Source organism: Microcaecilia unicolor, chromosome 1, assembly GCF_901765095.1.
Source record: "Microcaecilia unicolor chromosome 1, aMicUni1.1, whole genome shotgun sequence".
Lineage (NCBI taxonomy): Eukaryota > Metazoa > Chordata > Amphibia > Gymnophiona > Siphonopidae > Microcaecilia > Microcaecilia unicolor.
The window spans coordinates 262,168,863-262,194,196 of record NC_044031.1 but is presented as its reverse complement, the minus strand read 5'-3'; the positions used below and the strand labels follow the sequence as shown (position 1 = coordinate 262,194,196).

General features: G+C 42.1%; 1 protein-coding gene across 2 annotated transcripts in view; it reads left to right on the top strand.

Annotated features, from left to right (window-relative positions):
* The window catches only part of OSBPL10 (oxysterol binding protein like 10), a 407,162-nt gene that overhangs the window by 138,578 nt on the left and 243,250 nt on the right, over positions 1 to 25,334 (top strand). For both annotated transcript variants that reach the window (XM_030205974.1, XM_030205965.1), the window contains exon 2: positions 8,751 to 8,926. In XM_030205974.1, the coding sequence (XP_030061834.1) occupies positions 8,751 to 8,926 (176 nt within the window). The remainder of the gene's footprint in view (positions 1 to 8,750; positions 8,927 to 25,334) is intronic.

Here is a 25,334-nt window from a genome sequence, read left to right as displayed (position 1 = left end):
TGCTGCAAAACATCAGTTTAGTGGGCTTTGAACTGCGTGCAATAAACACATTTAATATATTAATAAAAGGAAACCTCAAAACTCTCCAGGAAGGGCAAACACCCTAATGGGGAAAACTCACCCGCAGTGAGAGTTCTTCCTCCTCACGCAACGGTTCACTGCAAAACAAATGGCCCATGTTGGGGGTTTTGCCCTCTGCCTTTGGTTAGATAATTGATCAGATGGTTTCCCACAGTTCATTGACGCAAAGAGAAGTTACTCAGTGGAGGCTTTTGGAAGATAAGTTTCTGTGCAGTCCTTTTTGTTTGAGCTCTCTTTTTTAAGTTTTTCGTTTTCTCAGTTTTGTGGATTTTGCACTCTGTGACTTTAAATTATATATATATATATATATATATATATATATATATATATATATATATATATATATATATAATGCAATTTCTTAAACAACTGTGGAGGGACTGAAGGAAAGCAAATTAGCAGTGTGTCTGAGTCTCAAGAGGATGTGTCGGGGATGGGATTTGGGCATTCCTATGACTGATGTTTTTCAACTATAATGGAACAAAACAAAACCGTTGATCGCCTCTTCATTGACAGATCTGAGCCTGTTTGGGACCGGGACGCCATGGTTTGCTGTTTGTATGCCGATGCCGCCCCTCCCCCGTTCTTCATTTCATCCGACGGGGAGTCGGTTGCCTCTGCTGCCCTGATCTTCTGGCCGTTGTGTTGGAGCTGTTGCCGGCCTGATGGTGCTGTGTCAGCAGTCCCTGTTCTGGAGGGCCCCGATGGTTAGAGCTGTGGTGGAGGACCTTTTGCGCCATCATCTTGGATTCTACTTCGTTGCCTGCCTCCTGCTAACGTCTGCCATTTGGGTTCCACTGCAGTTTCTGTTTGGGGATTGTCTCATCTGGTCCTGTTGGAGTTCCTCTGTTTTGCCTGGATTTCTGCAGTTCCTGTTTGAGGATCACCATGCCTGCACCTGTTGGAGCTGCTCTGGTCTGCCTGGATTTCTATCATCCCGTCTGGCTGTCCACCATCCGTCTTTGTCTCTCTTCCCTTCCCCTCTCCCTTCTTCCCTGTCCTTTTCGCCCCCATCTAATGCAATTGTAATTGATTTCACTTCCCTTCCTTTCCCTTCTTCCTTTGTTCCTCTTCCTCTTTCTCTTCCCCTATCTTTGTAATTGTAATTTTTCCCAGTTCATTGTAAACCACTCTGAGGCTGCTTTCAGTGGCAAAAAGCGGGATATAAATGTGCTTAAAATAAATAAATAAACAATCTTTATTCAAAATATCCTATACAATAATTCTCACCTCCAACGTTCTGTGCTTGGGACCATGGCTCCCTGGAGGTGGTCTGCTAGGCAGACACGCACTAACGTCACTGACGTCATGACAGCTGATTCCAAGGCAAGGGGAGGAGTAGGGAAACACGCAATGCGAAGGGCACAACAGCACTTCGGCTGTTGGGGGTTTGGGTCCCCCGTCAGCACAGGTAGTCCACAACGGTGGCGGGGGGCGGTTTTCGCTGGCACGGGGGGGTTGAGGGGGCCATAGCACGGGGGGGGGGGGGGAGAAATTGCCTGCCTAGGGCCCATTTCCTTGCCTTCAGAAACGGGCCTTTTTTTTTACTAGTAATTCATAAATCACAATGTTGTCCTTCACATATTTAAAACCTACAAACTACTACTTCTTCATACACATTACACCACTTTTTCATACTCACTACATTCTCACCTAAACATCACATACATACTTATTTACTCACATCATCCATAAAACTAATACAAAGTATTAAATATCAAAGACAAAAGAAAATTTTCCAAAATCAGTAATGATCGTTATCACAAGGAACAATATTCATATTTCTAATAGTTCTCTTCTGCTTTTCAGTTCATATAGTCAGATATCATAATCTCAACTTGTAAGCATCCAGAGATTATATTCATCAAGATCTTGACTAGGAGTGTTACTCTCCTTGATCAACGTAACACGGATCAACTGCAACTACTCCAATTGTCCACTTGAGAAAAACGATCACAGTCTTTCTTCTTCTTAACATTAAGGGACCATTTAATACCAGGATCCACTTAGCAATTCTCTTATATTTCTTGACATCTTCTGCATAAGTAGGCTGGCTCAATATAAAAGCAACAAGACCATATATAAAATAACATATGTTCCTGTTTTTTTTTTTTTTTTGGGTAGTCACTTTTTCTCCAGGTTTGGAGCTTTTTGTAACTTCCCTGCGGGAGAGTTCTTTTCATTAGGGTGTTTACTCTCCCCATGGAGTTTTGAGGTTTCCTTTTATTAATATATTAAATGTGTTCATTGCACACAGTTCAAGGTGCACTGAACTGATGTTTTGCAGCAAAATGAAATGTTTTTTTGTGATTGATGTTTTTTGAATTTGCTTCCTCTTTTTTGGACTGTTTAAAAAATACTATGCAAAAAAAGGGTATAGTAAACAGTGATATAACACAATACTCCACAATATGCTAACGTCTTAGACTTTGCAGAAGACTGGACACAGATCAGTACTGACATTCTGAACAAAATTGCATCGCTTTCTTTCAAATGCAAGGTCTCACAGACAGAGCAATAAATGGTTTACTTCAGATTTGCTGAAATTGAAGCATCTATGTAGAAAATTTGAACACAAATGGTTGAAAGAGAAACCCAATCATGCAAGATCCACTTGAAGGAAAGCAGTACAGGAAAGCTTTAAAATCAACAATGAAACATTTCTATTCTAGTATGATAGGAACTCATTATCTTACTACAAAGCAACTGTTTCAGATTGCAAACTTTCTTACTAAGGTGCTGGTTTCCCCAAATCCAGTTTTATAGATCAAACCCCTTCAGCAACTCAGTTAACTGATTATTTTCAGGGTAAGATAAACTTAGAGCAGGGTTTTCTGATACTATTTGTGATGTTTGTGAATCTTCTGAATACTTTTTTACTGTTGGCATAGTTCACCTATAGTGAAAGATTTGAAATAGCCTATTTTCCTTGTGTCCAACTATAGGCCAATAGCCTTCATACCATTTTTTTTACCAAGCTGACTGAGGGATTGGTGACTTTACAATTATAACAATATTTAAACATGCACTCTATTTTGCACTCTTCTCAATCTGGATTTCGCCCTCTTTTCACTACTGAAACAGTGGTTCATTACTAGATCACGCAAGGGGCCTTTTAAGTGAAGGCAAAAGTGCCTTGTTACTTCAATTTGATCTTTTCTCGGCATTTGACCTAGTGGATCATGTTATCTTATTGTAGACCCCTGAGGAAATAGGTATTATGGGGAACGTATTGAATTGGTTTCATGATTTTTTTTAACTTGTCGCTCTTACAGGGTTAAGACGAAAAATAATTTATATCCACTCTATGGCAAAATCTCTTTGGGGCCCTCCGGGATCCCTCCTCTCTCCTATATTACTTAATGCTGCAGTATGTGTATGCAGTGTGGTTAATTAAGGAGCAGAATGAGAGCAGTGTCTTATTCAGATGAATTCCTGTGGGGATTTGCTGAAGGTTGACGAATCGTCTGGAGATCATGTTTCCTTCTCTAAGCTAAGTTTGCAGGATTAATATGTACTGTTTTTTTTTCTTATATTGTGTACACACATGTGCTTTTGAATTTTGGGTCTGTGTGTGGTTTTGTGGGTTTTTGTATTTTTATACTTGTGCTTCATCTATGGGATTCAGTTAAGTGTCTAGTTTTTGGGGAGCATTTCTTTTCTCCATTAATCAGAGGTTTGTTTTTTTTAGGTTGGTCTTTTATTTTTTTGCAGCTCTTTTTTTCTGGATTAATTTGTGATAAGGCCAATGGTAAGAAAACTGGGGCTCTGTAAAGAGTTTAAATTGGCCCACTTTTATGTGGGTGTACCAGATGGTGCTCTGTGAGTTTTGAGGCTTTTTTGTTGTTGTCAATAGAAATCAAACAAAATAAACATGGAAAAGAAAATAAGATGATGATGTTGTCAAAATTGGTTATTTTATGTAGCCCCTGCAGTCTACCTCAATCATGTGGCGTTAACAAACTATTGTGGAGTATACTGTTTAAAAAATGACATTTGAGGGATTTTTAGGTAAAAAAAACCATGAGATAACATGGTAAATGTCCCCTTGTTTCAAATGTGCATATCCCTAATAAAAAGTCGGCTTACTGCAACATCGTGTTTAGTGCATCCTGTGCTTAGGCTTTTGCGGGGACATAGTGTGAGCGAGGCTGTGGCAGAGCAGCGATGTAGATGGAGTTTATAAAATGGGGGTGCATAGACATATTCACACCGACTTCAAAGCAGGTGTAATTTTTTAAAATTAACTTTATTCTATTTCAGTAATAAACTAGGCATAGTTCAGTATACAGAACCAAATGAATTCCTTCCCCCCCTTACCTTTCTCCTCCCCCTCCTTTGACGTCCCTCAAAAACTCAATAATAAGGGTGGTCTTAGCCTATAGTAGAATTCAAATTAAAAAATAAGGTCTGGTAAAGGGTTGAGTACAGAGCTCATGAAACAACTGTCGTGGTTTGGGATCTCCACAATAGTATAGGAGTCCCATGATCCATCCATAGCCATCAACTTGGACATTAAGCATACATCGTTCAGCTGTAAAAGAACCATCTCCAATGGCGGAGTTTGTGGCTGTTTCCAGAATTTTGCCAGGGTGATTATAACAGCTGTAAAATGATGAGTTGTCAGTTTGTGAACCTCTTTAGAAATTCCAGTCACTTTGGGGTCCGTAAAATAGCCTGTGGTAGTGTAGGCATGTGTTTTGGGCGCACGCAGAATCACTTTTCAGTGCACCTGCAAAAAAATGTCTTTTAAAATTTTTTGCAGAAAATGGACGTTCGGCAAAATGAAAATTACCACGCATCCATTTTGGGTCTGAGACCTTACCGCCAGCCATTGACCTAGCGGTAAAGTCTCATGTGGTAACTGGGCGATAATGACCTACCCATGTCAAATGCTTGTTGGCATGTGCCCAATACCCGTGTCCGAAAATAAAAATTATTTTTCGGACGCGCGTATCAGACACATGCCAAAAATGAAATTACCACAAGAGCCACGTGGTAACTCCATTTTGGCGCACATTGGGCGTGCGTAGGCACGTGGCTTAGTAAAAGGGCCCCTTTGTGATGAAGGATACAGCATTCTCGATTGCGGGGATATGGTGTCTGTAGCATAAAGTCCAATACTCCATAGATGGCTGTCCAAAATACTTGCACCAGAAGACAGTTCCACCATATATGAAAGAAAGTGCCTCACCTTCTACAATTTTGCCAACATCTATCCCTGGTAGTTTTATAGATTTTGGCTAGACAAGCTGGAGTATAGTACTACTGATAAAAGATTTAGTAGCTATTTTCAATCATGCTACTAGCCACTATTTCAAACAAGGAAATTAACATCTTATTCAAGTCTTTAAACTTCCAGGTTTGTGCTCTTTTCCCCATTTGCCAAGTTGCGTGTGTTATAAAGTATGTTGCGTAACACCTTATTCCTCACTAAAATCAGCTAAGGATAGTAATTCTCCTTCATCTCATACTTTTCCCCCTGCGTATGTTGTGAGGCTGAAGCCCACCAAATGAATACTATATCTTCTTGTCCCGGGGCAAAACCCTGTACATACATGATGGGAGTTGACTTGATGATATTTTCTATTGGGGAACCACCTAGTTTGCTGTGCAGGCCATGTGCCCAAAGGATGTCTCATGTAAATAGACGTGGAAGAATTCTCACTTGCTTTGAAGGCAGACAGGGTAATGCCCACAGGGGGGTTTCCCCAACTATGTTCTGCTGTATGACCAACCATTGTCTGAGATCCTTGCAACCATTCAGATATTATCTGAAGTTGTGCTGCTGCATGGTAAAGAGCAAAGTGTGGAACCCCCATGTCCCCATCATGTTTCATCTGGTGGAGCATAGCCCTATTCACCCTGGGTGGGTTTTTTCTCCCTAGATGTAGATAAAAGCCTTTCTGGTCAATAAATGAAAGAGGCCCCTAGGCAGAGAAATAGGGATGACCATAAACTGATTTAGCAGTTTTGCTACATAATCAGTTTTAGAGCGTTGATCTGTCCCAACCAGAACAAATTCAAACCTGCCCAATGTTCGTATTCCAAAAGCAGCTCCCTGAGCTTAGGAAGGAAATTGAGTTCATATAATTCCTGGAGTGAGGCAGACAATTGGATGCCAAGATACCATTTTGATCTTTGTGCCCAGTGAAAAGGGAAGTGCTGCTATAATTGTTTGTCCTCATTCATCTCTATGTTTATATTTAGAATTTCTGACTTATGTGTATTTATTTTAAAGCCTACACTATAGCTGTGTAACACCTCAATAACTTGAGCGAGGGAGGAATTTGGAGATGATAGTCAGCAAGATATCATCCGCAAATGATAACATTTTGTAGCTATGCTCACCATGCATTATACCCTCTATTCCCTGTGAAGATCTGATTAAGTGGGCCAGAGGTTCGATGGAGGAAGCGAACAGCAGAGGTTAGAAAGCAACATAATTTGAAAGCTTCAGTGTAGTGACCACTGATTTTCAATGATGCCAAGGGCATTTTATACAGAGTTTGTATCCAATGCAATGAAGGCCACAATATGCCCACCTTAAGCAATACCTCAAACATATAAGGCCTTCTCCGCATCGAGTGAAAATATTACTGATGGGATTCCTGAGGCTTTGGCATGCTCAACCAGAAAACAAGTTTAAATTTGTGTGAGTATTTGTGTGCTATTGGGGGTCCTTGTACAAGCCTGTTTTATAAAACACAGTTTCCTTTTTGGATATTTCACATAGGCACTCCATTTGGACATCGCATCCAGAGAGGTTAAAAGCAGAAAATTGAAAAGTCTGAAAAACTTCAATTAGCATAGTAGTGGTAATAACAGTAATTCTGATTGCAGGGTACAGAATGGTTAACAGTACAGACAGACAGTTACTAGATTCTGATGCTAGTCTGTATGGCTCACAGCATAGAGAGCTGTTAACCAGTGTCCCTTAGAGAACAGCCCTCTGCTTCCTGCTGTGTCTTTACCCTTTCCCACCCTGGCTGCTGCCTGTAGAGACCAGGAGGGAAAGGGTGTGACTTCAGCAGACAAAATAGGACAGAGATTTACTCTGTTTCATGATCTGGCCCTTCCAACTGATACATATAGGTGCATTATAGTTTGGGGGGGGGGGGGGGGGGTTGGATTTAATGAATGGTAATATTAGAACATTGTGCCAGCAGTTGGAATTAATGGCTATAATACTAGACCAATTTGAAAGTAAATTGGCTAAGGCTTTAGGGAACAATCATTTTGGTGGGTGTGATAAAGCAGGCAGTTGGAGGAAAAGTGATGATTCAGCAGTTCTGACCGACCCCTTACCATACATGAAATTAGGAAGTAGTATTTTTCACTACTGCAGATGGTGTGTGCATGTATGTGCATGTTCATCCTTACCTGTATTTCTATATATAAAGAATTGTTAGTCATTAGGAAAACACGGCTCAGTGAATAAAAATAACACTGACACCGAGCTTGCTGCTTTCAGGACGTGGAGATGTTAAGATCTTCTGATTTACTGAGAGGATTATACTAACATTTGTTGGAATATTTGCTTTCTTTGGAAGTTATATAAATGTACATACAGGAGAACAGATTCCTATGACTTCTCTTGTCTGAATATTAAGGCACAGCAAATAGTACTTTTCCCCAACCTTTCAAGCTTTTATGGCTTTGGTGATAAAGGGATAGGTGGGCGGGGAAGAATTTGCAACCTCAGAAGCATTGAATTGGCCATAAACAAAAGTATCTGGTTTAGATCTTGATGCATTAATCAGTCAAAAATTCATTAACTGCCTTGGGTCCTCTTTATAGTATTTCCTGTGGTGTGTATTGATACCCATGGTGGTGGTCATGCTACATCAGGCATTCGGATTGATTGATTGATTCTGACCTTTCTGACATATGGAGAATGAGTTAGGATCTGGAGGTGGACATTGAGATTGGGGTCCCCTCATGTGCAAAACATTTTCATTCCTGAGAGAGGGTTGTGTATACAAACAACCAATAATCATAGCGAGCAAATAATGAATATAAAAAGTAAGTTTTTGCTTACAAGATGAGGTTGCATTTCTGTTCAGCTGCAGTCTTATGGGAGAGATGACCGAGATAATAGTGAAAAAGGCGATTAGACAAACCCACATTTGGGATCCCACTCTTAGGGTGTCCCAGGAGGGTTATCCTTCTCATTTGTCTTGTATTAATGGATGATTTTCAGTATAGCTTTGTCTGTAGAACAAGAATCTATTACTCTGTGCAGCCTCTTTGTATGGAAAAGAGGATCTACTTTCTTTGTTTTTATCTCATAGCTGTACAGCTTCACTGTCTGGGTGTGTGTTTAGAAGAGGCTCCTGAAATCACTCAGCTGGATGAAAGGGTCTTGCAGCTCTGTTGATCTGTTTAATAGCAGGACTATTGCTTTTCATGTTTCATCCTAGAAGTTTATGGTACATTGGTGCTTTTACCTGGGTACTGCAACTCAATCAGAACATTGCATATATAAATTTGGCAGCCAATCAAAATATAGCTGGGGGGGGGGGGGGGGGGACCAAAAGTTGAAGTGTGGTAGTGATGTCTGCATTATGCTTTTACTGAATTCTAAGAAAACATATGTTTTGTTTTTCCTTACCCTTTGGAAAGACTATTGGCAGGCAAATGATCCAAGCTGTCATTTCTCTGGACAGGTACTTCATGCTGGACTTTGATTCTGGGGTTCTGCAGTATTTTGTCACTGAACACAGTAAAAACCAGAAGCCACGAGGGAGCCTACTGTTAACTGGATCTGTGGTCGCTCTCAGTGATGAAGCTCCTCATATGCTCATCGTGTACTCTGCCAGCGGAGAGATGTACAAGCTCAGAGGTACAGTGACATCTTAAATATAACATGTAATCAGGATGTAAGATTTGAATTCAATTATTAAGCATTGTATAGTAAATAGCAGATGAATGCAGCCCTGCAGAGACACATAAGGAATGGTTCCTGCTCCTTGGAGCTTACCGTTTAGTTTCTTTGTTTTTAATTTTTATTTATCAAATTGGAAAATACAAATCAACAAGCTGATTACAGCAATATTACATACAAAAACAGAATTCCAGATCAAAACTCAAACCATCCAACCCTCCCTCCCTCCCTAATATCACCCCCCCCCCCCACACCGGAAGTGATTCTTGAACCAGGTGTTGCTGCCTGTCTGATTCTCATTCATATTTACATCTCTCTCTTTTTTTAATGAGTTTCATTGTTTACATTCCATTTACATAAATGCATTGAAATATAGATATAATTGAATTTAGTGAAATAATATTAGCCCTTTAAACAAGGTGAGGGAATTAAACTTCTAAATTTGTCCACATTGGTAAGACAAGATACAAGGAAATGATATTTAAGGAATTAAAGCACAAAACAATCAGAGATGGGGGGGGGGGGCAGATAACACCTACTAACGATTATCAGCATTGTTAACCTGTTGGAGCATTCAGAGCAAGACCACCAGGCATTTCTTTAACTAATATAAATTCCTGCATTTTCTTCAGATCAAAAAATACATAGTTAATCGAGTTTAAGGATACTGAACATCTACACACAAATTTTAATAGAAAAGTTCCCCCCAGGGCGAGAATTCTTGGTTTCAATCCCATGAATTCACGTCTTCTTTTTTGTGTATCCTTATTAAGGGTCAGGAAATATTTGTATCTTGGTTCCTAGAGATTGTGCAGTCATATGTCTGAAGTATAATCAAAATATATTATTTCTGTCTGTTTCAAAAGCAAAGGAAACAAGAAGAGTTGTTCTTTTAGTTATTACTTCTAAAGAACTTTCCAAAAATTCTGTTAGATTTAATTCAGACTGAGGTTCCGTTGGTAAGGTTTTAATTCCGGATATATACTGAGCTTTTACAATGGATGGAAAGCCTTCCTTTGGAACTCCCAGTACACTTCATTAAAATATTTTTTCAACATGTCAATTGCAGGGATCAAAGGTGATTTAGGAAAATTAAGAAATCTTAAATTATTTCTCATTTGATTATCTAGATATTCCAGTTTCCTAACCAGAATATCTCTCTAATGAATAATTGTTCCTGTAGAACTTTGTAATTTTTTTATTTCACCACCCTGCAATTATATACATATTTACATCTCCAGTAATTTTAAGTTTCCAAGTGTGATATACATCCCATATTTTATGAAAGCTGATTAAACGACCATTCCGTAATGCTGTCAATTTTGTCATCTGATAAATATAGTCCAACTTGCAAAGCACTGCTGCCATTGAAGGCATATTGGGTTGTTTTCAGGCTGCCTCCAAAGCTATTTTACTAGCTATAAATAGACTTATTGCCACCTTGTGAAGCTCCACCTTCACTCCAAATGGTTTAAAATATAGCAAACAGTGCTCCGCTTTGACTGGATTTGATACCTGAAGCTTCTGTTGAATGATCTGCAGCAGTGGCGTAGCTAGGGTAGTTGACACCCGGGGCCGGTCATTTTTTAACACCCCCCCCCAAAAATCCAGTACTAGGCATACCGAGAATACAAAACACTCAGGACCTATAGAGCAATTCTACCATACCATAAGCAGTAATTTGTACGAGTCACACAAGGAAAAGGAAAGCATCTTAAACACTACAGTGAGCACTAGAACATCAATTCACCTATTGTAAAACGAAAACAGACAGATTAGTACAGATCGTCAATCCTGCACAGTCAATGCCAACCGAAAGCCACGTCTTTTTCACAAACACAGATACACCCTAATCCACTATAGAATAAGTAATCACAAACTTTCTATTTAGACAAAAATTAAACTGAACCCCCAATGCCAGACTCTGCATACAATGCAACACCACAGAAACAGAAAATGTCCCCTAGTACTGTGCAAAATATAAAGACAAAAAGTGAGGAGAATGGATGAGGATACAAAAAAAAATGTATTTATTCACATGAAAAATCAAAATTAAAAAGTAACAAATTTGTACATAAAATGGACCCGACACGGCCGTGTTTTGGCCCTAAGGCCTGCCTCAGGGGTCTTTGCAACCTCAGAAGATATACCTCAGAATATGTGCTCCAAGGGAAATATCAAAACGAAGATCTCTAAGGTCTCCTCTCTTCTAAAAAATGTATGTAAAATGTGCTAAAAAGCAAAACGAACTTGTAATACTCCTCTCCAAAGAGATGTCTACAATTGTGAAATATATATTTCACAATTGTAGGGCCGAAACACGGCCGTGTCGGGTCCATTTTATGTACAAATTTGTTACTTTTTAATTTTGATTTTTCATGTGAATAAATACATATTTTTTTTGTATCCTCATCCACTCTGGATTGCTAACTATAGAAATGTTTAGCAAATACTTAACTCTCTTCCCATTTTTTATAGTCATATGTGGCCCCTAAAGCCCACTGCCATTTACCAATATAATGTAATATTGACATATTACATATTATTGACATACATACAATCTAGTATAATATTGACATAAGATAATAATTCAGGATAGAGGTGGGAGATGCAGTCCTTCCCACTATCCCCATGCTTCGCCCGTTGTAAAAGCATGTAATGTGAGGAAAGCTTATATTCCTCCTGTAGTCTTGGTATGCCTATGTGAAATTGAGAATTCCTTGTCATCAAGCAGATGCAGCCATTACAGATGGGTTGTGTCCATCAACCAGCAGAGGGAGATAGAGAGCACACTTTTTTCAGTGCCTCATACCAGCTTGCTCCACTGCCTCTCTTCAGTATTCTCTATCTCCCCTAGCAGAGTGGCTGCAGCTTCTTCGAGCTCCATCTAAAATCTGCCTGGAGGTTGCTCCTGTGCTTTTGCCAGTTGTTAGCAGGGGTGTTGGAGGCTATAGTAGCTTCACTTTAAAGGCACATAGGTTCGCCCTTTCCCTGCCTTACCCATACCTCCGTGGATGTGGACACATTGCTTAGCTTTCCCTGTCCTTCCCCACCAACAGTGGATGCAGGCACATAGATTCGCCGTTTCCCTGCCTTTCCCACTCACCTGAGCCTCCGGAGTTCTATTTACCTCTGCTTTCCTCACAGCGTTAAAAAAAAAAAAAAAAAAAAAGGAACAGAGATTTTTCCTTGCCTTTTTCTGTGAGACCGGAGCTGTGATACTCGGTCCAGTGAGGTAAGAGTGTTTTCTGACTCCTCCGGGGTGGGCCCGCGATCGGGGCGATTTTGGCGCGAACTGCCATTTTGAATTTTACCGCCATTTTCGGCGATGGCTGCGGAGACAGTAAAGCGCTGTTCCAAGTGTGGCAAGCGCAGATCAGCAGCGGGGCTCTGTAAATCGTGCTGCACAGACGTTAGAGCCGGCCCGAGCATGGCGAGCGACGATTCTTCGCGCTCTGAGCTGGCAGCGGGCGCCATTTTGAATTTACCACATGGTACGACCTCCGCTGAGACGGAGAGTCCTGAGCCCGAGGGGAGGCCTCAGAGTGAGGCTGATATGGGAGCTACTAGCCCCGGCAGAGATCCGGGTGCCCAGGGTGAGTTTTTCTCCCCTGATTTTGTCTTATTAATGCATAAAGCATACATGCTTAAAAGAGCTCTCCCACAAAGCCTGGCACGGGCCTCTTTTAATGCCCCTCCCCCCCCGGTGGATTCTAGCCTGGGTATGCCCTCTGAGGCGTTATTCCCTGATAATTGGCAGAATATGAAGCGCAGAAGGGCTCATTCCCCTTCAGAGAGTGCTGCACCTCTTCCCCCCCCCCCCCCCCCCCCCCGTGGTTGGTCTGCGAGGATTCGGAGGACTCTGGCAGGCCTTCATGGTCTGAGGAGCCAGAGTCTGGTGCAGAAGTGACTCAGGATCTGGACGATCCCTCCGCGGTGAGGATTTTCCACCGTGATGAGCTGCCAGCGCTTATTTCTGATGCCCTGCAGGCTCTCTCTATTGAGGACCCTGCCAGTGGCACAGCCTCCTCTGTGAATCCTAGGATGGCTAGTACCAAAAAGCCTGCTCGAGCCTTTCCTTTGCATGACTCCATCCAAGAGCTTATTTGGCTCAATGGGCTGACCCCGAGGGACCTTTGAAAGTTTCCAGGGCTATGGGGCAATTATACCCTCTGAGTGAGGAGCATATGGCTCGCTTTGCTATGACTAAAGTGGATGCCCTAGTCACAGCTGTGACAAAGAGAACTACCCTCCTTGTTGAAGGGGGTGTTGCCCTGAAGGATATTCAGGACCGTAGACTGGAATCAGAAAAGGTCATTTGAAATTGCAGGTCTCACTATTCGGTCATCTGCATGCAGTTGTTATGCTGCTAGAGCCTGCCTCTTGGTTCCAACAGGCAGTGGAACAGCCCGGTGATGGAGCGGAGCCCTTTTCAGATGTGGCTCCGCAGATGGAGTCGACCTTGTCCTTTCTTGCTGACGCCCTTTATGATATTGTGGGAGAAAATCCGCGAAACAAGCGGAGAACTCAAACACCCCACGGTAAAGACAAAGTCACAAAAAAAGTGGGAGAGCGACCAAGGATGCCAGAAACTGGAGGATGTTGAAACGATAAATAATTTTATTGATAAATTTGAAGACTCGACACAACGTTGTGTTTCGGCCAACCGGCCTGCATCAGGAGTCTATAAAAACATACATTTATATCAAGAAATAAAAACAATAAATAATAATACATGCAAATAAAAATATATATATAATGTAAGAAATTAGGAAATAAAATAAATTTATGAATAATAAAATAAATGAATTAAAAAGGTTAAGATTTTATTATAATGAAACACAAATATACGAGAAAAAATACTATATATGGAATAGTGATATAATAGATTTGTTGAAAATGCAAAAAACATGCGTAAAAGATGCAAAAATTGAGCAAAGAATGACAAATAAATATTAAACGGACATATGTGCAAATTAAAAAAACAGATAAATTGAAGGGTTTGAACATATTAACATAAAACCTTGGGCACCATTATATATGCCACATAAAACATAACTTACATATTTAGAACTATACAATATGACAATCGTGGGTAAAATTGTGTGGAAAATGGCAAATTTAGATATCTGAAGTTGAGGGTAACATAAATGAATTACAAGTGTACCAAAATTTTATTTAAAACTAATTTTCTTTACACTGTGCAACGTGGCAATAAACCTTATGGAGTGTTCTGTCCAGGGATATAAAACGTAAAATGTAAAAAAATATATAATAAAAAAATGACGCTTGTTGATTAAATATAAGGGTTGTGTGAAATGTGGTTGAGAGGCACTGACCTTTGGGACAAGGTGTTGTCAAATAGCGTTGATGATAAATGTTGATGATAATTGTTCAAGCGTGACGTTGAAGTCTATTGGAAAAAATGAATAAATGAATAAAAAGTTATGTGTGCAACTACATATGCTTGAAAAACAAAGAATGCAGAGGGTAGGGGGCTGGGGCAATCAATTTTTGCCAAAATTGTAAAAAAACAGGAAGAATAACACAAAGATTCACATAAGGTCGTATAATGATGCGTAAACAAGAAGTGTTTGAAAAAGGAAAAAAAGAAGAAAGAAAAACTATAGGACGCTTATACGTAACTTCAATAGAGAGATGCAAAGAAATAAAACATTAAGCAGTACACATGATTGCGATCTTAATCTTTGAGAAGTTGCGATACTAACCTTTAAAAAGACTTTGTTGGAGATGAAGAAACCGTCAGGTACACAGCTGGCGCTGTTCGTAATACAGTTCAGAAAAAAGTGCATTGAAAAAAAAGCCGGCATTATAAATGAAAAAAGGCGCCAAAAGACAAGGAACGCCGAAATACACGGAAGCCGATGACTCCCTCCCGGAAGTGACGCACACTACTGTGTGTCGTATATACTGAAGAAAAAATAAAGAAAAAGTTGAATGATTTCAGAAAGAACAAAAAAAGGGGGAAATTGAAACAACAAAATTGTGTAATGAAAGAGACTAGAGAAAAGTGTTGTAAAGACAATCACGCTGGGGCGGAAATGACGTGAACAATGAAAAAATGGGGAAAACAAACGCTATCTAGATTGAAGGTGACGGAAACTACTATCGGGAAAATGCTAACCAGATGAAAAAACAGCACAAAAACGAAAAACGTGCGCAAAAAGGAGAGAAGCAATGGAAAGGATAAAAAATGGAAGATAATGAATAATAAAAAATAAAAAATAAAAAACAAAAAATAAATAATAAATAATGAAGAAAATAATATAATGGATAAATGAAAAGATGAAAATAAAATAAAATACACAATGGAATTGAAATAGCACATATAGGGACATGATGTATGAATAAAAATGAACATAAAACAATAGAGGAAAAATGATAAAATTATTGCATTTGAATGATTTGTTTGAAAGGGGATTGGCTGGAAAAGAAATAGGGTGAAAAAGAAGGGGGAAAAGGATAATAAAAATAGGAAACAAATAATAATAATAATAATAAATAATAATAATGGGCACTGATATAATTATCTTGTTTGTATAACGTAAACTTTGTGAAAAATGATGAGAGACAAAAAAATGAAAAGCAAAAAAATGAGAAAAAAATAAACAAGAAAGGGGAAATGTGGTGGAGAAAAATACTTGTTTTGTGTGAGTGTTCATTTAAATAGACCACAGTATTAAAATGAGTAGTCATAAAAATGACCGGAAGTCAATCTCATTGTTTAATCCATAAGGTGCCAGGGTATTTAAATCAAAAATAAGTTTCTGTTCTTCCTGTAGCAGTTGTCTATCCAGGTCGCCTCCTCTCCATTTTTTAATCTTGGTTTTGAAGACAAGAAATTTGAGATCTGAAATTAAATGATTGGCTGCATACCAATGTTCGACAAGAGGAGCAGACTCGATCTTCCTTTTGATGCAGCTCCTGTGTTCTATAATGCTTCGGCTAAACACATGGCAGTAGCAGTGGTGGCTCGCCGTCTTCTTTGGCTAAGGCATTGGGCGGCGGACATGGCCTCTAAGCAAAGGTTGGTGAAGTTGCCCTTTCAAGTCCTTCTCCTGTTTGGTGAGGAGTTGGAGAAAATTGTGAAGGGCCTGGGTGAGACTAAACCCCAGCGCTTGCCTGTAGATAGGCCTCGGCCTTCCTCTAAGGGTGCGGTGGTCCACTCCTCTTACAGACCTCGCTTCCGTGAAGCTCGAAGGTACCGCCCGGGGCGTTCTGCTGGGTTCACTTCTCGTGCCCGTTTTCAGCAGAGGAACTCCTTTCGCTCGGACAAACGTTCCACAGCCACTGGCTCAAGGCCTGGAGTTCAGGGGCGACCCTCTCAATGATGGTGCGCCAGCCCTCTCCTCGAGTCCTGTCATCGGAGGACGTCTTTCCCTCTTTGCCGAGGAGTGGGCCAACATTTCCTCAGATCAGTGGGTCTTGGACCTGATCAGAGACGGTTACAGAATAGAATTCGACGCCCCTGTAAGAGACGTGTTTGTGGAGTCCCGATGCGGTTCTGCCGCCAAACGGGTGGCGGTAGAGGAGACTTTACGAGGTCTGATTCAGATAGGGGCCGTGTCCCCGGTACCTCCCGCCGAACACGGCTACGGCCGCTACTCCATCTACTTTGTGGAGCCGCGAAAAGGAGGGTCTTTTCGCCCTATTCTGGACTTAAAAGAATTAAACAAGTCCCTGAGAGTGCGGCATTTTCACATGGAAACCCTGCGCTCCGTCATTGCGGCGGTACAGCCAGGAGAGTTTCTCACGTTTCTGGACCTGAAAGAAGCTTAGTTGCACATTCCAATTTGGCCCCCGCAACAGAAGTTTCTGAGGTTCGCGGTGATGGGAAAGCATTTCCAGTTCCGGGCCTTGCCTTTTGGCCTCGCCACAGCTCCCCGCACCTTTTCGAAGGTTATGGTGGTAGTAGTTGCCTTTCTAAGGCGAGAGGGTATTCGGGTTCACCCGTACCTGGACGACTGGCTCATTCGAGCAAACTCTGCTGCAGAGAGTCAGCATGTAACAGCCAGAGTGGTCTCAGTACGTCAATCTCTGGGCTGGGTCGTCAATTTGGCCAAAAGTCACCTGACCCTCTCGCAGTCTCTAGAATATTTGGGGCCAGGTTCGACACAGCCTCGGGGTATGTGTACCTACCCGAGCAAAGGCGGTGCAAGCTTCAGAATCAGGTCCGTCTGCTCCTGAGGATGCCCCGCCCGCGAGCTTGGGACATTGTTCAGCTGCTTGGATCGATGACGGCCACCATGGAACTGGTGCCCTGGGCGAGAGCGCACCTGAGACCTCTACAGTATGCTCTACTCCAAAGATAGTCTCCAGTATCTCAGGATTACCAATGCAGACTCTCTTGGCTCCCTGCGGCCCAACTCAGCATGGAGTGGTGGCTCTCAGACAGCATGCTGCTGTGAGGAATGTCGCTGGCGCTCCCCGATTGGTGCCTAGTGGTGACAGATGCCAGTCTGAAAGGCTGGGGCGCACATTGCAAGGGGAAGCATGCCCAGGGTCTATGGACACTCGAGGAGTCGGAGTGGTCCATCAACCGCCTAGAGTTGAAAGCGGTGTTTCAGGCGCTTCTGGCCTTTCAAGTGACCCTGGAAGGATTGGCTGTCAGAGTGATGTCGGACAACACGACAGCAGTGGCCTACATAAATCGACAAGGCGGCACTCAGTACAGAGCTCTAGCCGCGCAGGCCGAACAAATTTGCCACTGGGCCGAGCTGCATCTACAGTTTCTGTCGGCAGCTCACATTGCAGGTCAGAGCAACGTGCAAGCCGATTATCTAAGCAGGCATCAGATCGATCCAGCGGAGTGGGAACTTGCAGACAAAGTGTTCCTGCAGATATGTGCCAAGTGGGGCAAGCCCGTGATGGATCTAATGGCGACAAGCTCAACTGCCAAAGTCCCGTGCTTCTTCAGCAGACAGAGAGATCCTCGCGTGGCGGGGTTGGATACCTTGGCTCAACCCTGGCCTCCGGGCCTACTGTATGTGTTCCCTCCGTGGCCCTTGATAGGGCGAGTGCTCCTTCGGATTCGGCTGCATCCAGGAGAAGTGGTTCTCGTCGCCCTGGATTGGCCCAGGAGGCCTTGGTATGCGGACCTCCGACAGATGCTCGTAGAGGATCCCCTTCAGTTACCTCTGGTTCCCAACCTGTTGTCACAGGGTCCGGTGACCATGGAGGATGCCGGCCGATTTGGTCTTATGGCCTTGCGATTGAGAGAGCGCAATTGAGAGGCAGAGGCTATTCCAATAAAGTAATTACCACTCTCCTGCAAGCCCGCAAGTGTTCCACTTCCGTGGCTTATGCCAGGATTTGGCGCCAGTTTGAAGTCTGGTGTGCTTCCAGAGAGATCACACCCCTGCGGGCTCCTGTCTCGCCGATTCTGGACTTTTTGCAGGATGGTGTACAAAAAGGCTTGGCCTATAATTCCGTGCGGGTGCAAGTGGCAGCATTGGCCTCCCTGTGTGGCAAGGTTGAAGGCGTGTCTTTGGCTGCTCATCCGGATGTGGCACGGTTTCTTAGAGGGGTGCTTCGGCTCCGTCCTCCCGTCCAGCTTGGAACCTGGGGCTAGTGCTGAAGGCCCTTCAGTGTGCTCCCTTTGAACTGCTTTGGCGTGCTTCAGAGAAAGATTTGACACTGAAGGCCGTCTTGTTAGTGGCCATTACTTCGGCGAGACGGGTGTCAGAGCTCCAGGCACTGTCCTGTAGACACCCTTTTCTGCAGTTTTCAGAGTCCGAGGTCACAGTTTGGACCGTGCCTTCCTTCTTGCCTAAGGTGGTTTCAGCATTTCACCTAAACCAACCTATTTTCTTACCCTCCTTTGTCGAGGAGGAGTTTCCAGAATCTTTTGGGCAATTGCACCTGTTGGACATGCGCAGGACTCTGCTGCAGTATCTGCAAGTTACTAACTCTTTCAGGACCTCTGATCATCTGTTTGTTTTGCTATCAGGTCCTCGCAGAGGGTCTCCAGCGTCTAAAGCCATTATTGCCCGCTGGCTTAAAGAATCTATCTTTTCAGCTTATTTGCTTGCCGGCCGGCCTCTGCCTGATGCCTTTAAGGCGCATTCCACTAGAGGAATTTCCTCCTCTTGGGCTGAAACTGGAGCACTCTCTCTTCAAGAGATTTGTAGTGCAGCAACATGGGCTTCTAAGCTCTCTTTAGACCGACATTACAGGCTGGATGTGGCTGCCAGGAGGGACGCACATTTTGGAGCGCAAGTGCTGGCGCGTGGTGTGGCTTGTTCCCGCCCTATCTAGGGATTGCTTTGATACATCCCATCTGTAATGGCTGCATCTGCTTGATGACAAGGAAGGGAAAATTAGGTTCTTACTGTGATAATTTTCTTTCCTTTAGTCATAGCAGATGCAGCCATGATCCCTCCCTGTCTGATGCTATCTGCTGTAAATCTATTTCAGGTTCTGTTCCTGTTTCCTGGAGATTCCGTCCTTGGGAGAAAGTCGGAAAACAGTCTTCAGGATTCTTGTTCAATTAAAGGAGGATGACTTAATTCCCTCCAGTATCATGTTTTGGAGGATGAGTTTATTCCCTCCAGTTATGTCTCAGTGGAGGATGAGTTTATGCCCTCCGGGAGGATGTTTCATTCCCTCCATTCTGAGTTAATGCCCTTTGTTGTAGGGCCATCGTTCGCTGTGAGGAAAGCTCATGTTATTCCCATTGCGGTTTGCCATACTGCTTTGGAAGCTTCAAATACTGAAGAGAGGCAGTGGAGCAAGCTGGTATGAGGCACTGAAAAAAGTGTGCTCTCTATCTCCCTCTGCTGGTTGATGGACACAACCCATCTGTAATGGCTGCATCTGCTATGACTAAAGGAAAGAAAATTATCACTGTAAGAACCTAATTTTCCCATCTTTTTTATGTGCGCATTTGTCAATATTTTTTATAATGATATCTTGATTTCTATATGTTCAGATTCCATACTTATTATATTCTCAATTTCACATAGAGCCTTATTTATCAGAGTGTTATCCTGATATATGTCTCTGTCCATATTGGTACTTTTTAGTGCTTCACTATATATGATTTATATATATAGCTGTATATGATTTTGAAACATAGACCTCTTCATGCACAGTGTTGATTAATATATATGTAACAACTAGCAAAAAAGGCCCGTTTCTTTGAGGGATGAAACGGGCGCTAGCAAGGTTTTTGTGTCCAGCGACCGTCCTGTTCCCCGGCCCCCCTTGCAGGCACCCATGGCCAGGGACCCAGCTGTCCCCCAACCCCCCTCCAGGCAGGCACCTGTCCGCTGCTGTCGCTCCATCCCCCGCCCCCCCCTGCAGCCACCCATGGGCAGGGATCCAGCTGTACCCCAACCCCCCGTCCAGGGACCTGTCCGCTGCTGTCGTTGGCGCTCCGCGATGCGGTGTGCATGGCCAGCGAGGGGCAGGGGGAGATGGCGTTTCGTGGAGTGTGTTTGTTCTGTCCTCGTAGTCATCACGTTGTGACGCGAGGGCGGGGCACACACTCTTGGGCAAACCGGATATCTCGCCCCCTTCACACTTCCGGCTGGAGGCTTCATAGAACGTTGGTGTTGCCTTTTATATAGAGAGATATACTTTTAATAGAGACACTTTTTGTTGTTTTCTCATTCATTTGATTGTATATTTTTTTAAAATATCATTGATACATATATTTATATCAATTTTATTTTTAGTTTTTCTTGAATGCCATTTTATGTATATTTGTATTTTATTGCACATTCTAGCAGTTTTTTTTATGTATATTGTACATCATTTATACACTCCTGTATATGCTCTATTTATTTATTGTCTTTTTAAATATATATTTTTCAGACTCCTGAGGCAGACCTGTGGCCGAAACACAGATCTGTGTCGAGTCTACAATAAAGCATTGTGAATTAGTCTGTTGTCCTGGTTTCTTGAGTCATTGGCCCACTTCCCACTTTTCTCTGCACGTAAATTCTAAGTCATATAGTTGAAGAGAGGGTGTAGAATGGGTGGGTCATGGGTGTTTCTACAATCTATTCGTGTTGTTATTGAATACACCCAGTCCATGCGTAATTCAAGCCTCGGCATTTACACCACGTTTTACTTGGCATAACTGCCTGTGACTAAATTTAGTTGCACAGATGGGCAGAGGGGTGCTCGGAATATTCTATAAACCATGCAGAAGTTTAGGCTTATTCTATAAAGTATGCCTAAATTTAAACGGACTTTATAGAATATGTCAAGACATATTTCATTTTGGCATTGATTTTTTAGACTTCATAGTCCTAAGTGCCTGAGTGTTAGCTTTCTGGGGTTTGCCTTTTGGTTCCAACCAAGGAAATTAGGTTGAGACAGGAGATGGCATGAGCTTATCTAACCCATTATGTGGGCTGAAGTCAGTAGGCGGAGCTTGCTGGCAATAGGCAGATCTTGCCACCATTTTAGTTCACGCAAACACAATTGAAAACAATAGCAAAAGTTTATTAGAAAGAAGAGGAGAATCGCTGGACATGGAGGGGATGGGAGGCGAGGGGAGAATCACGGGGCATGGATGGGAGGGCAGGGCTGAGGAGAATCGCAGGACACGGAGGGGAGGGAAGAATCACTGGACATGGAGGGGAGGGCAGGGGAGAGAGGAAAAATCGCTTAGACGAGAGCCTTCCTAGGGCCCAATATCATTTTTGACAAAATGGGTTGGTTCGACTAGTCTTGATATAAATATCATGAAATAAAATTATCACTAAACCAGCTTAGAAAATTATTGTAACTAGTAGAAATAGCAGCAATAAACTCTATTTTGTACTCATTTTTCTACACTGTTCTATGTAATACAGCAAATTTAAGTGAGGATAACCTATTTCCTGCTAGTTCATCTTAACTGTTGTAATCTGCCTTGAGAAGCCTGGTGTTATAAAGATGGAATACATTGTAATTAAATGGAAGTTAAATTTAAACTCTTTTCATTGGGTACATGGAATCACATCTCCACCTCATCTGTTTGGTAGAAGTTTACATTTTAGATACACAAATGATTATTCTGTTTTGAGTGGTTTTATAAGTCAAAGTAATAAAAATATTTTGTTTCATGCAGATCTCTCATTTGTTTAAACATAACTAAATGGGCTATAAGCCCCTCAGTAGCATATCAAGGGTGGGGAGGTGGGGCCGGTCCACCCCAGGTGCAGGCAGCAAGAGTGTGCACGGAGCAGTCACGTGGCTGTCAGCTCTGCCTGTCCCCTGCCCCCTCTGATGTTACTTCCTGTTCCGGGGCAAGGGAGCCATGTGACTGCTCCATACACTTCCTTGCTAGGAGGAAGGGTATTGGTGGTAATGTGCTTCAGGTGTGGGGGTGTGATGCGCTTCGGCATGGTATTGAAGCTACAGTGTTGCATTGAACAAAGAATTGCTCCATCTGCTCATCAAATATCTCATAATCTGCTTCTTGTAGGCATTTCGAAGGCACAGTAGGTGTGGCCATGTCATCCCGAGTCACATGGGGAGTATCAGAGATCTAGTGTTTGGCCTTGAAGGCTGTTGTGTCCACTCCTGTATGGAGAAGGGTGAGCAAGCATCATGGTAGAGGTGCTTAACTACACTGGTGACCTCACTGCCTGAGTGCTCTTGATATCGCACTCCAATGAAGTGCAATATTGATGCACTTCAACCTCTGCCGTCTGCCTAGCATCATGAGCCCTTGACATTCATAAAGACAAAGAAGAAACTTTTCTCTTCTTCAGGTAGAATTGGAGAACAATGGCCTCTGTTGATGCTTAATGTCAAGGGTGATCGATGCACTATATGCAGATGCTTCCATAGCATCTGAAGGAGCTCCTGGACTTATAGAGAGTGATTCCTCTGATGTCTATGGACCAGTCTTAGAGGCACCAAAATACATTCACACTGCTCCTCTCAACCCTGAAGACTTCTCTTTTACGTCTGTGAAAACAAAATATCATTGAGAGGGTTCATGATCATGACCCAGACACTGCAAGCACCAATTGTGAGTTTCCACAAGGGATATGATCTTGCCACATGGGGTGCACTTTTTAAAGCCACTGGGCACTTTTTTTTCTGGGACATAATACTTAAAAATATAGCCACAGGAAACTCAAATGACTCAGTTTCATGAAAGTACCTGACTGAGGTGCACAAGGCCATCACTGGAGGCCTGAAAAGGGTGAACATGAAAAAATAAAACTTAGAACTGACTGAAAATCCTACCTAAGGCACTACCAGGATACCTGGAACTGCATATTAGTGACAAGATTCAATGAAAAACAGCCAAAATGTCAAAGAAATGTAACACCACAAAAATTGGAAATCTTGATGGGGAGCTTCTGTGATGTGTCTGATCAACTCTGTGGAAAGGGAAAGGGGATTTGATATACTGCTTTTCTGTGGTATTTTGCAACTACGTTCAAAGTGGTTTACATATATACAGGTACTTATTTTGTAACTGGGGCAATGGAGGGTTAAGTGACTTGCCTACAGTCACAAGGAGCTGCAGTGGGAATTTAACCCAGTTCCCCAGGATCAAAGTCCGCTGCAGTGGGAATTTAACCCAGTTCCCCAGGATCAAAGTCCGCTGCACTAACCACTAGGCTACTCCTCCAGACAAAAACTGAGGTGGTCCCTTGTGACTATGTGCAGTTAACCTACTCAAAAGCTTCTTGGTGAATTCAGCTGAAGATCCTTCCTGCAGCAAGCTCCATCTGTTGTCACCCATGTTATGAGGACTTGCTATAATGCTTGTCCTCAGAAAACATAATGTAATTTTCCTAAATAACATTTCATGGATAGCTTGCATTATTTACAATTTGAAGCAGTTTGAACTTTGACGTGCCATACTGCTATGGTTGACTTTTGTGTACAGCTTTAGAATGATACCAAGAAGGATGAAACAATCCTATTGCTTGTCTTTGCTATTGTCATATAAATGCTATACATTTTATTATTGCTATTACATTACGGTTTGGAAGCCTTTTATTTACAGCCTCTAGTATGATACATAAGTAAAAGAAAAGTGCATAGTTGGGAAAAGGCTGAGAGGCAATAAAGAAGAAAGAACGTCTTAGGAAGACTTGAACTGTCTGATAATAACTGAGTGAGGGAAATCTTGGACTTTCAGGTGAATGGATGGTATGAGTGAAAAGAAATTTGTTATATAAGGAGGTGGGTATTAAAAGAGCAATGAGCATGGGATAGAACATGGGGAGTGAAGCAGGATTACAGGTAGGAAGGAGCTGATTTTTGAACAATGAAGAACAACATCCATCCTTGATAACAATTCGTTGGATGAATTGTATGCAAAGGAGCCAGCAAAGAGCCAGTGAATTCTGTCATGGGTTGTAGGACAGAATTTTTAAAGCTGTTAAGAAGGGAAGACAGAGAAAATGGAAGGCTAATGAGTAATGAGCTATAATAGATTAAGCAAAACACTAGAGAAGCATAGGCTTGTTTGTTAATTGAGTGAGAGATGAGAAATGAGTAAGTGTGTGAGATGAGAACAAAAAAGCAAGATCTGGAGACAGAAGTGATATGGTAAGAAAAGGATAGTGATTAGTGAGACATCTATGAGGTTCTTGGCCAAAAGGTGTGGAGTGGGGAAGATAGAGACATAGAAGAATTGATGGAGAGAGCAAAAAAGAAAAACAATCCAGCCAAAGAAAAATAAAAGTTAAAGTAGAACTAAGATATTGGGAGGTTATCTATTTAGCAATGATAGGATGAGAGAGTTTGGAAGTATGTTTGTTTATTAAAAAGCTTACTAGACTGCTAGGTATCATCCAGTTAAAACTGATGCTGGAAGCAAAAGCTAGAGATCTGTTTGTTTATTCCATCACTCGATACACAACCCTTCATACAAAAACAGAGCAGTTTAAAAAAAAAACGAAAGCTTAAAATACAACAAACAAGTTTTAAAAACTAAACATAATGGTAAAATTAATAAAACAAACTAATGGACCAACGGGAGACAGGGCAGTAAACAAGAGAAATAGACAAATAATATATTAAAATAAGACCAGCCAGCAATATAAAGCAGAGTAAGACAAGACAACCGTATCAAGTAATATTACAGCATGACCTGCGGCTGGGCCATTGCATCCCTCAGCCTGGCTCATCAAAGACAGCTTTGTGGGAAAAGGGCCTGTCGTAAATTTCCTGTAAGAAGTCTCCAGTTGAAGTGGCAGGACATTCCATCTCAAGGGGGTAACAAAAAAGATGGCTGAATATCTGATGGACTCCAGATGAACCTGAAAGACAGGAGGAATTGACAGGAAGTTGCATTGTTGAGTCCACAGGGAATAGAATAAAAAGTACAGGGACAAGAAGGGAGTCTAAGTGTTGCTGAATGTCAGAGTAAAAGCCTTTA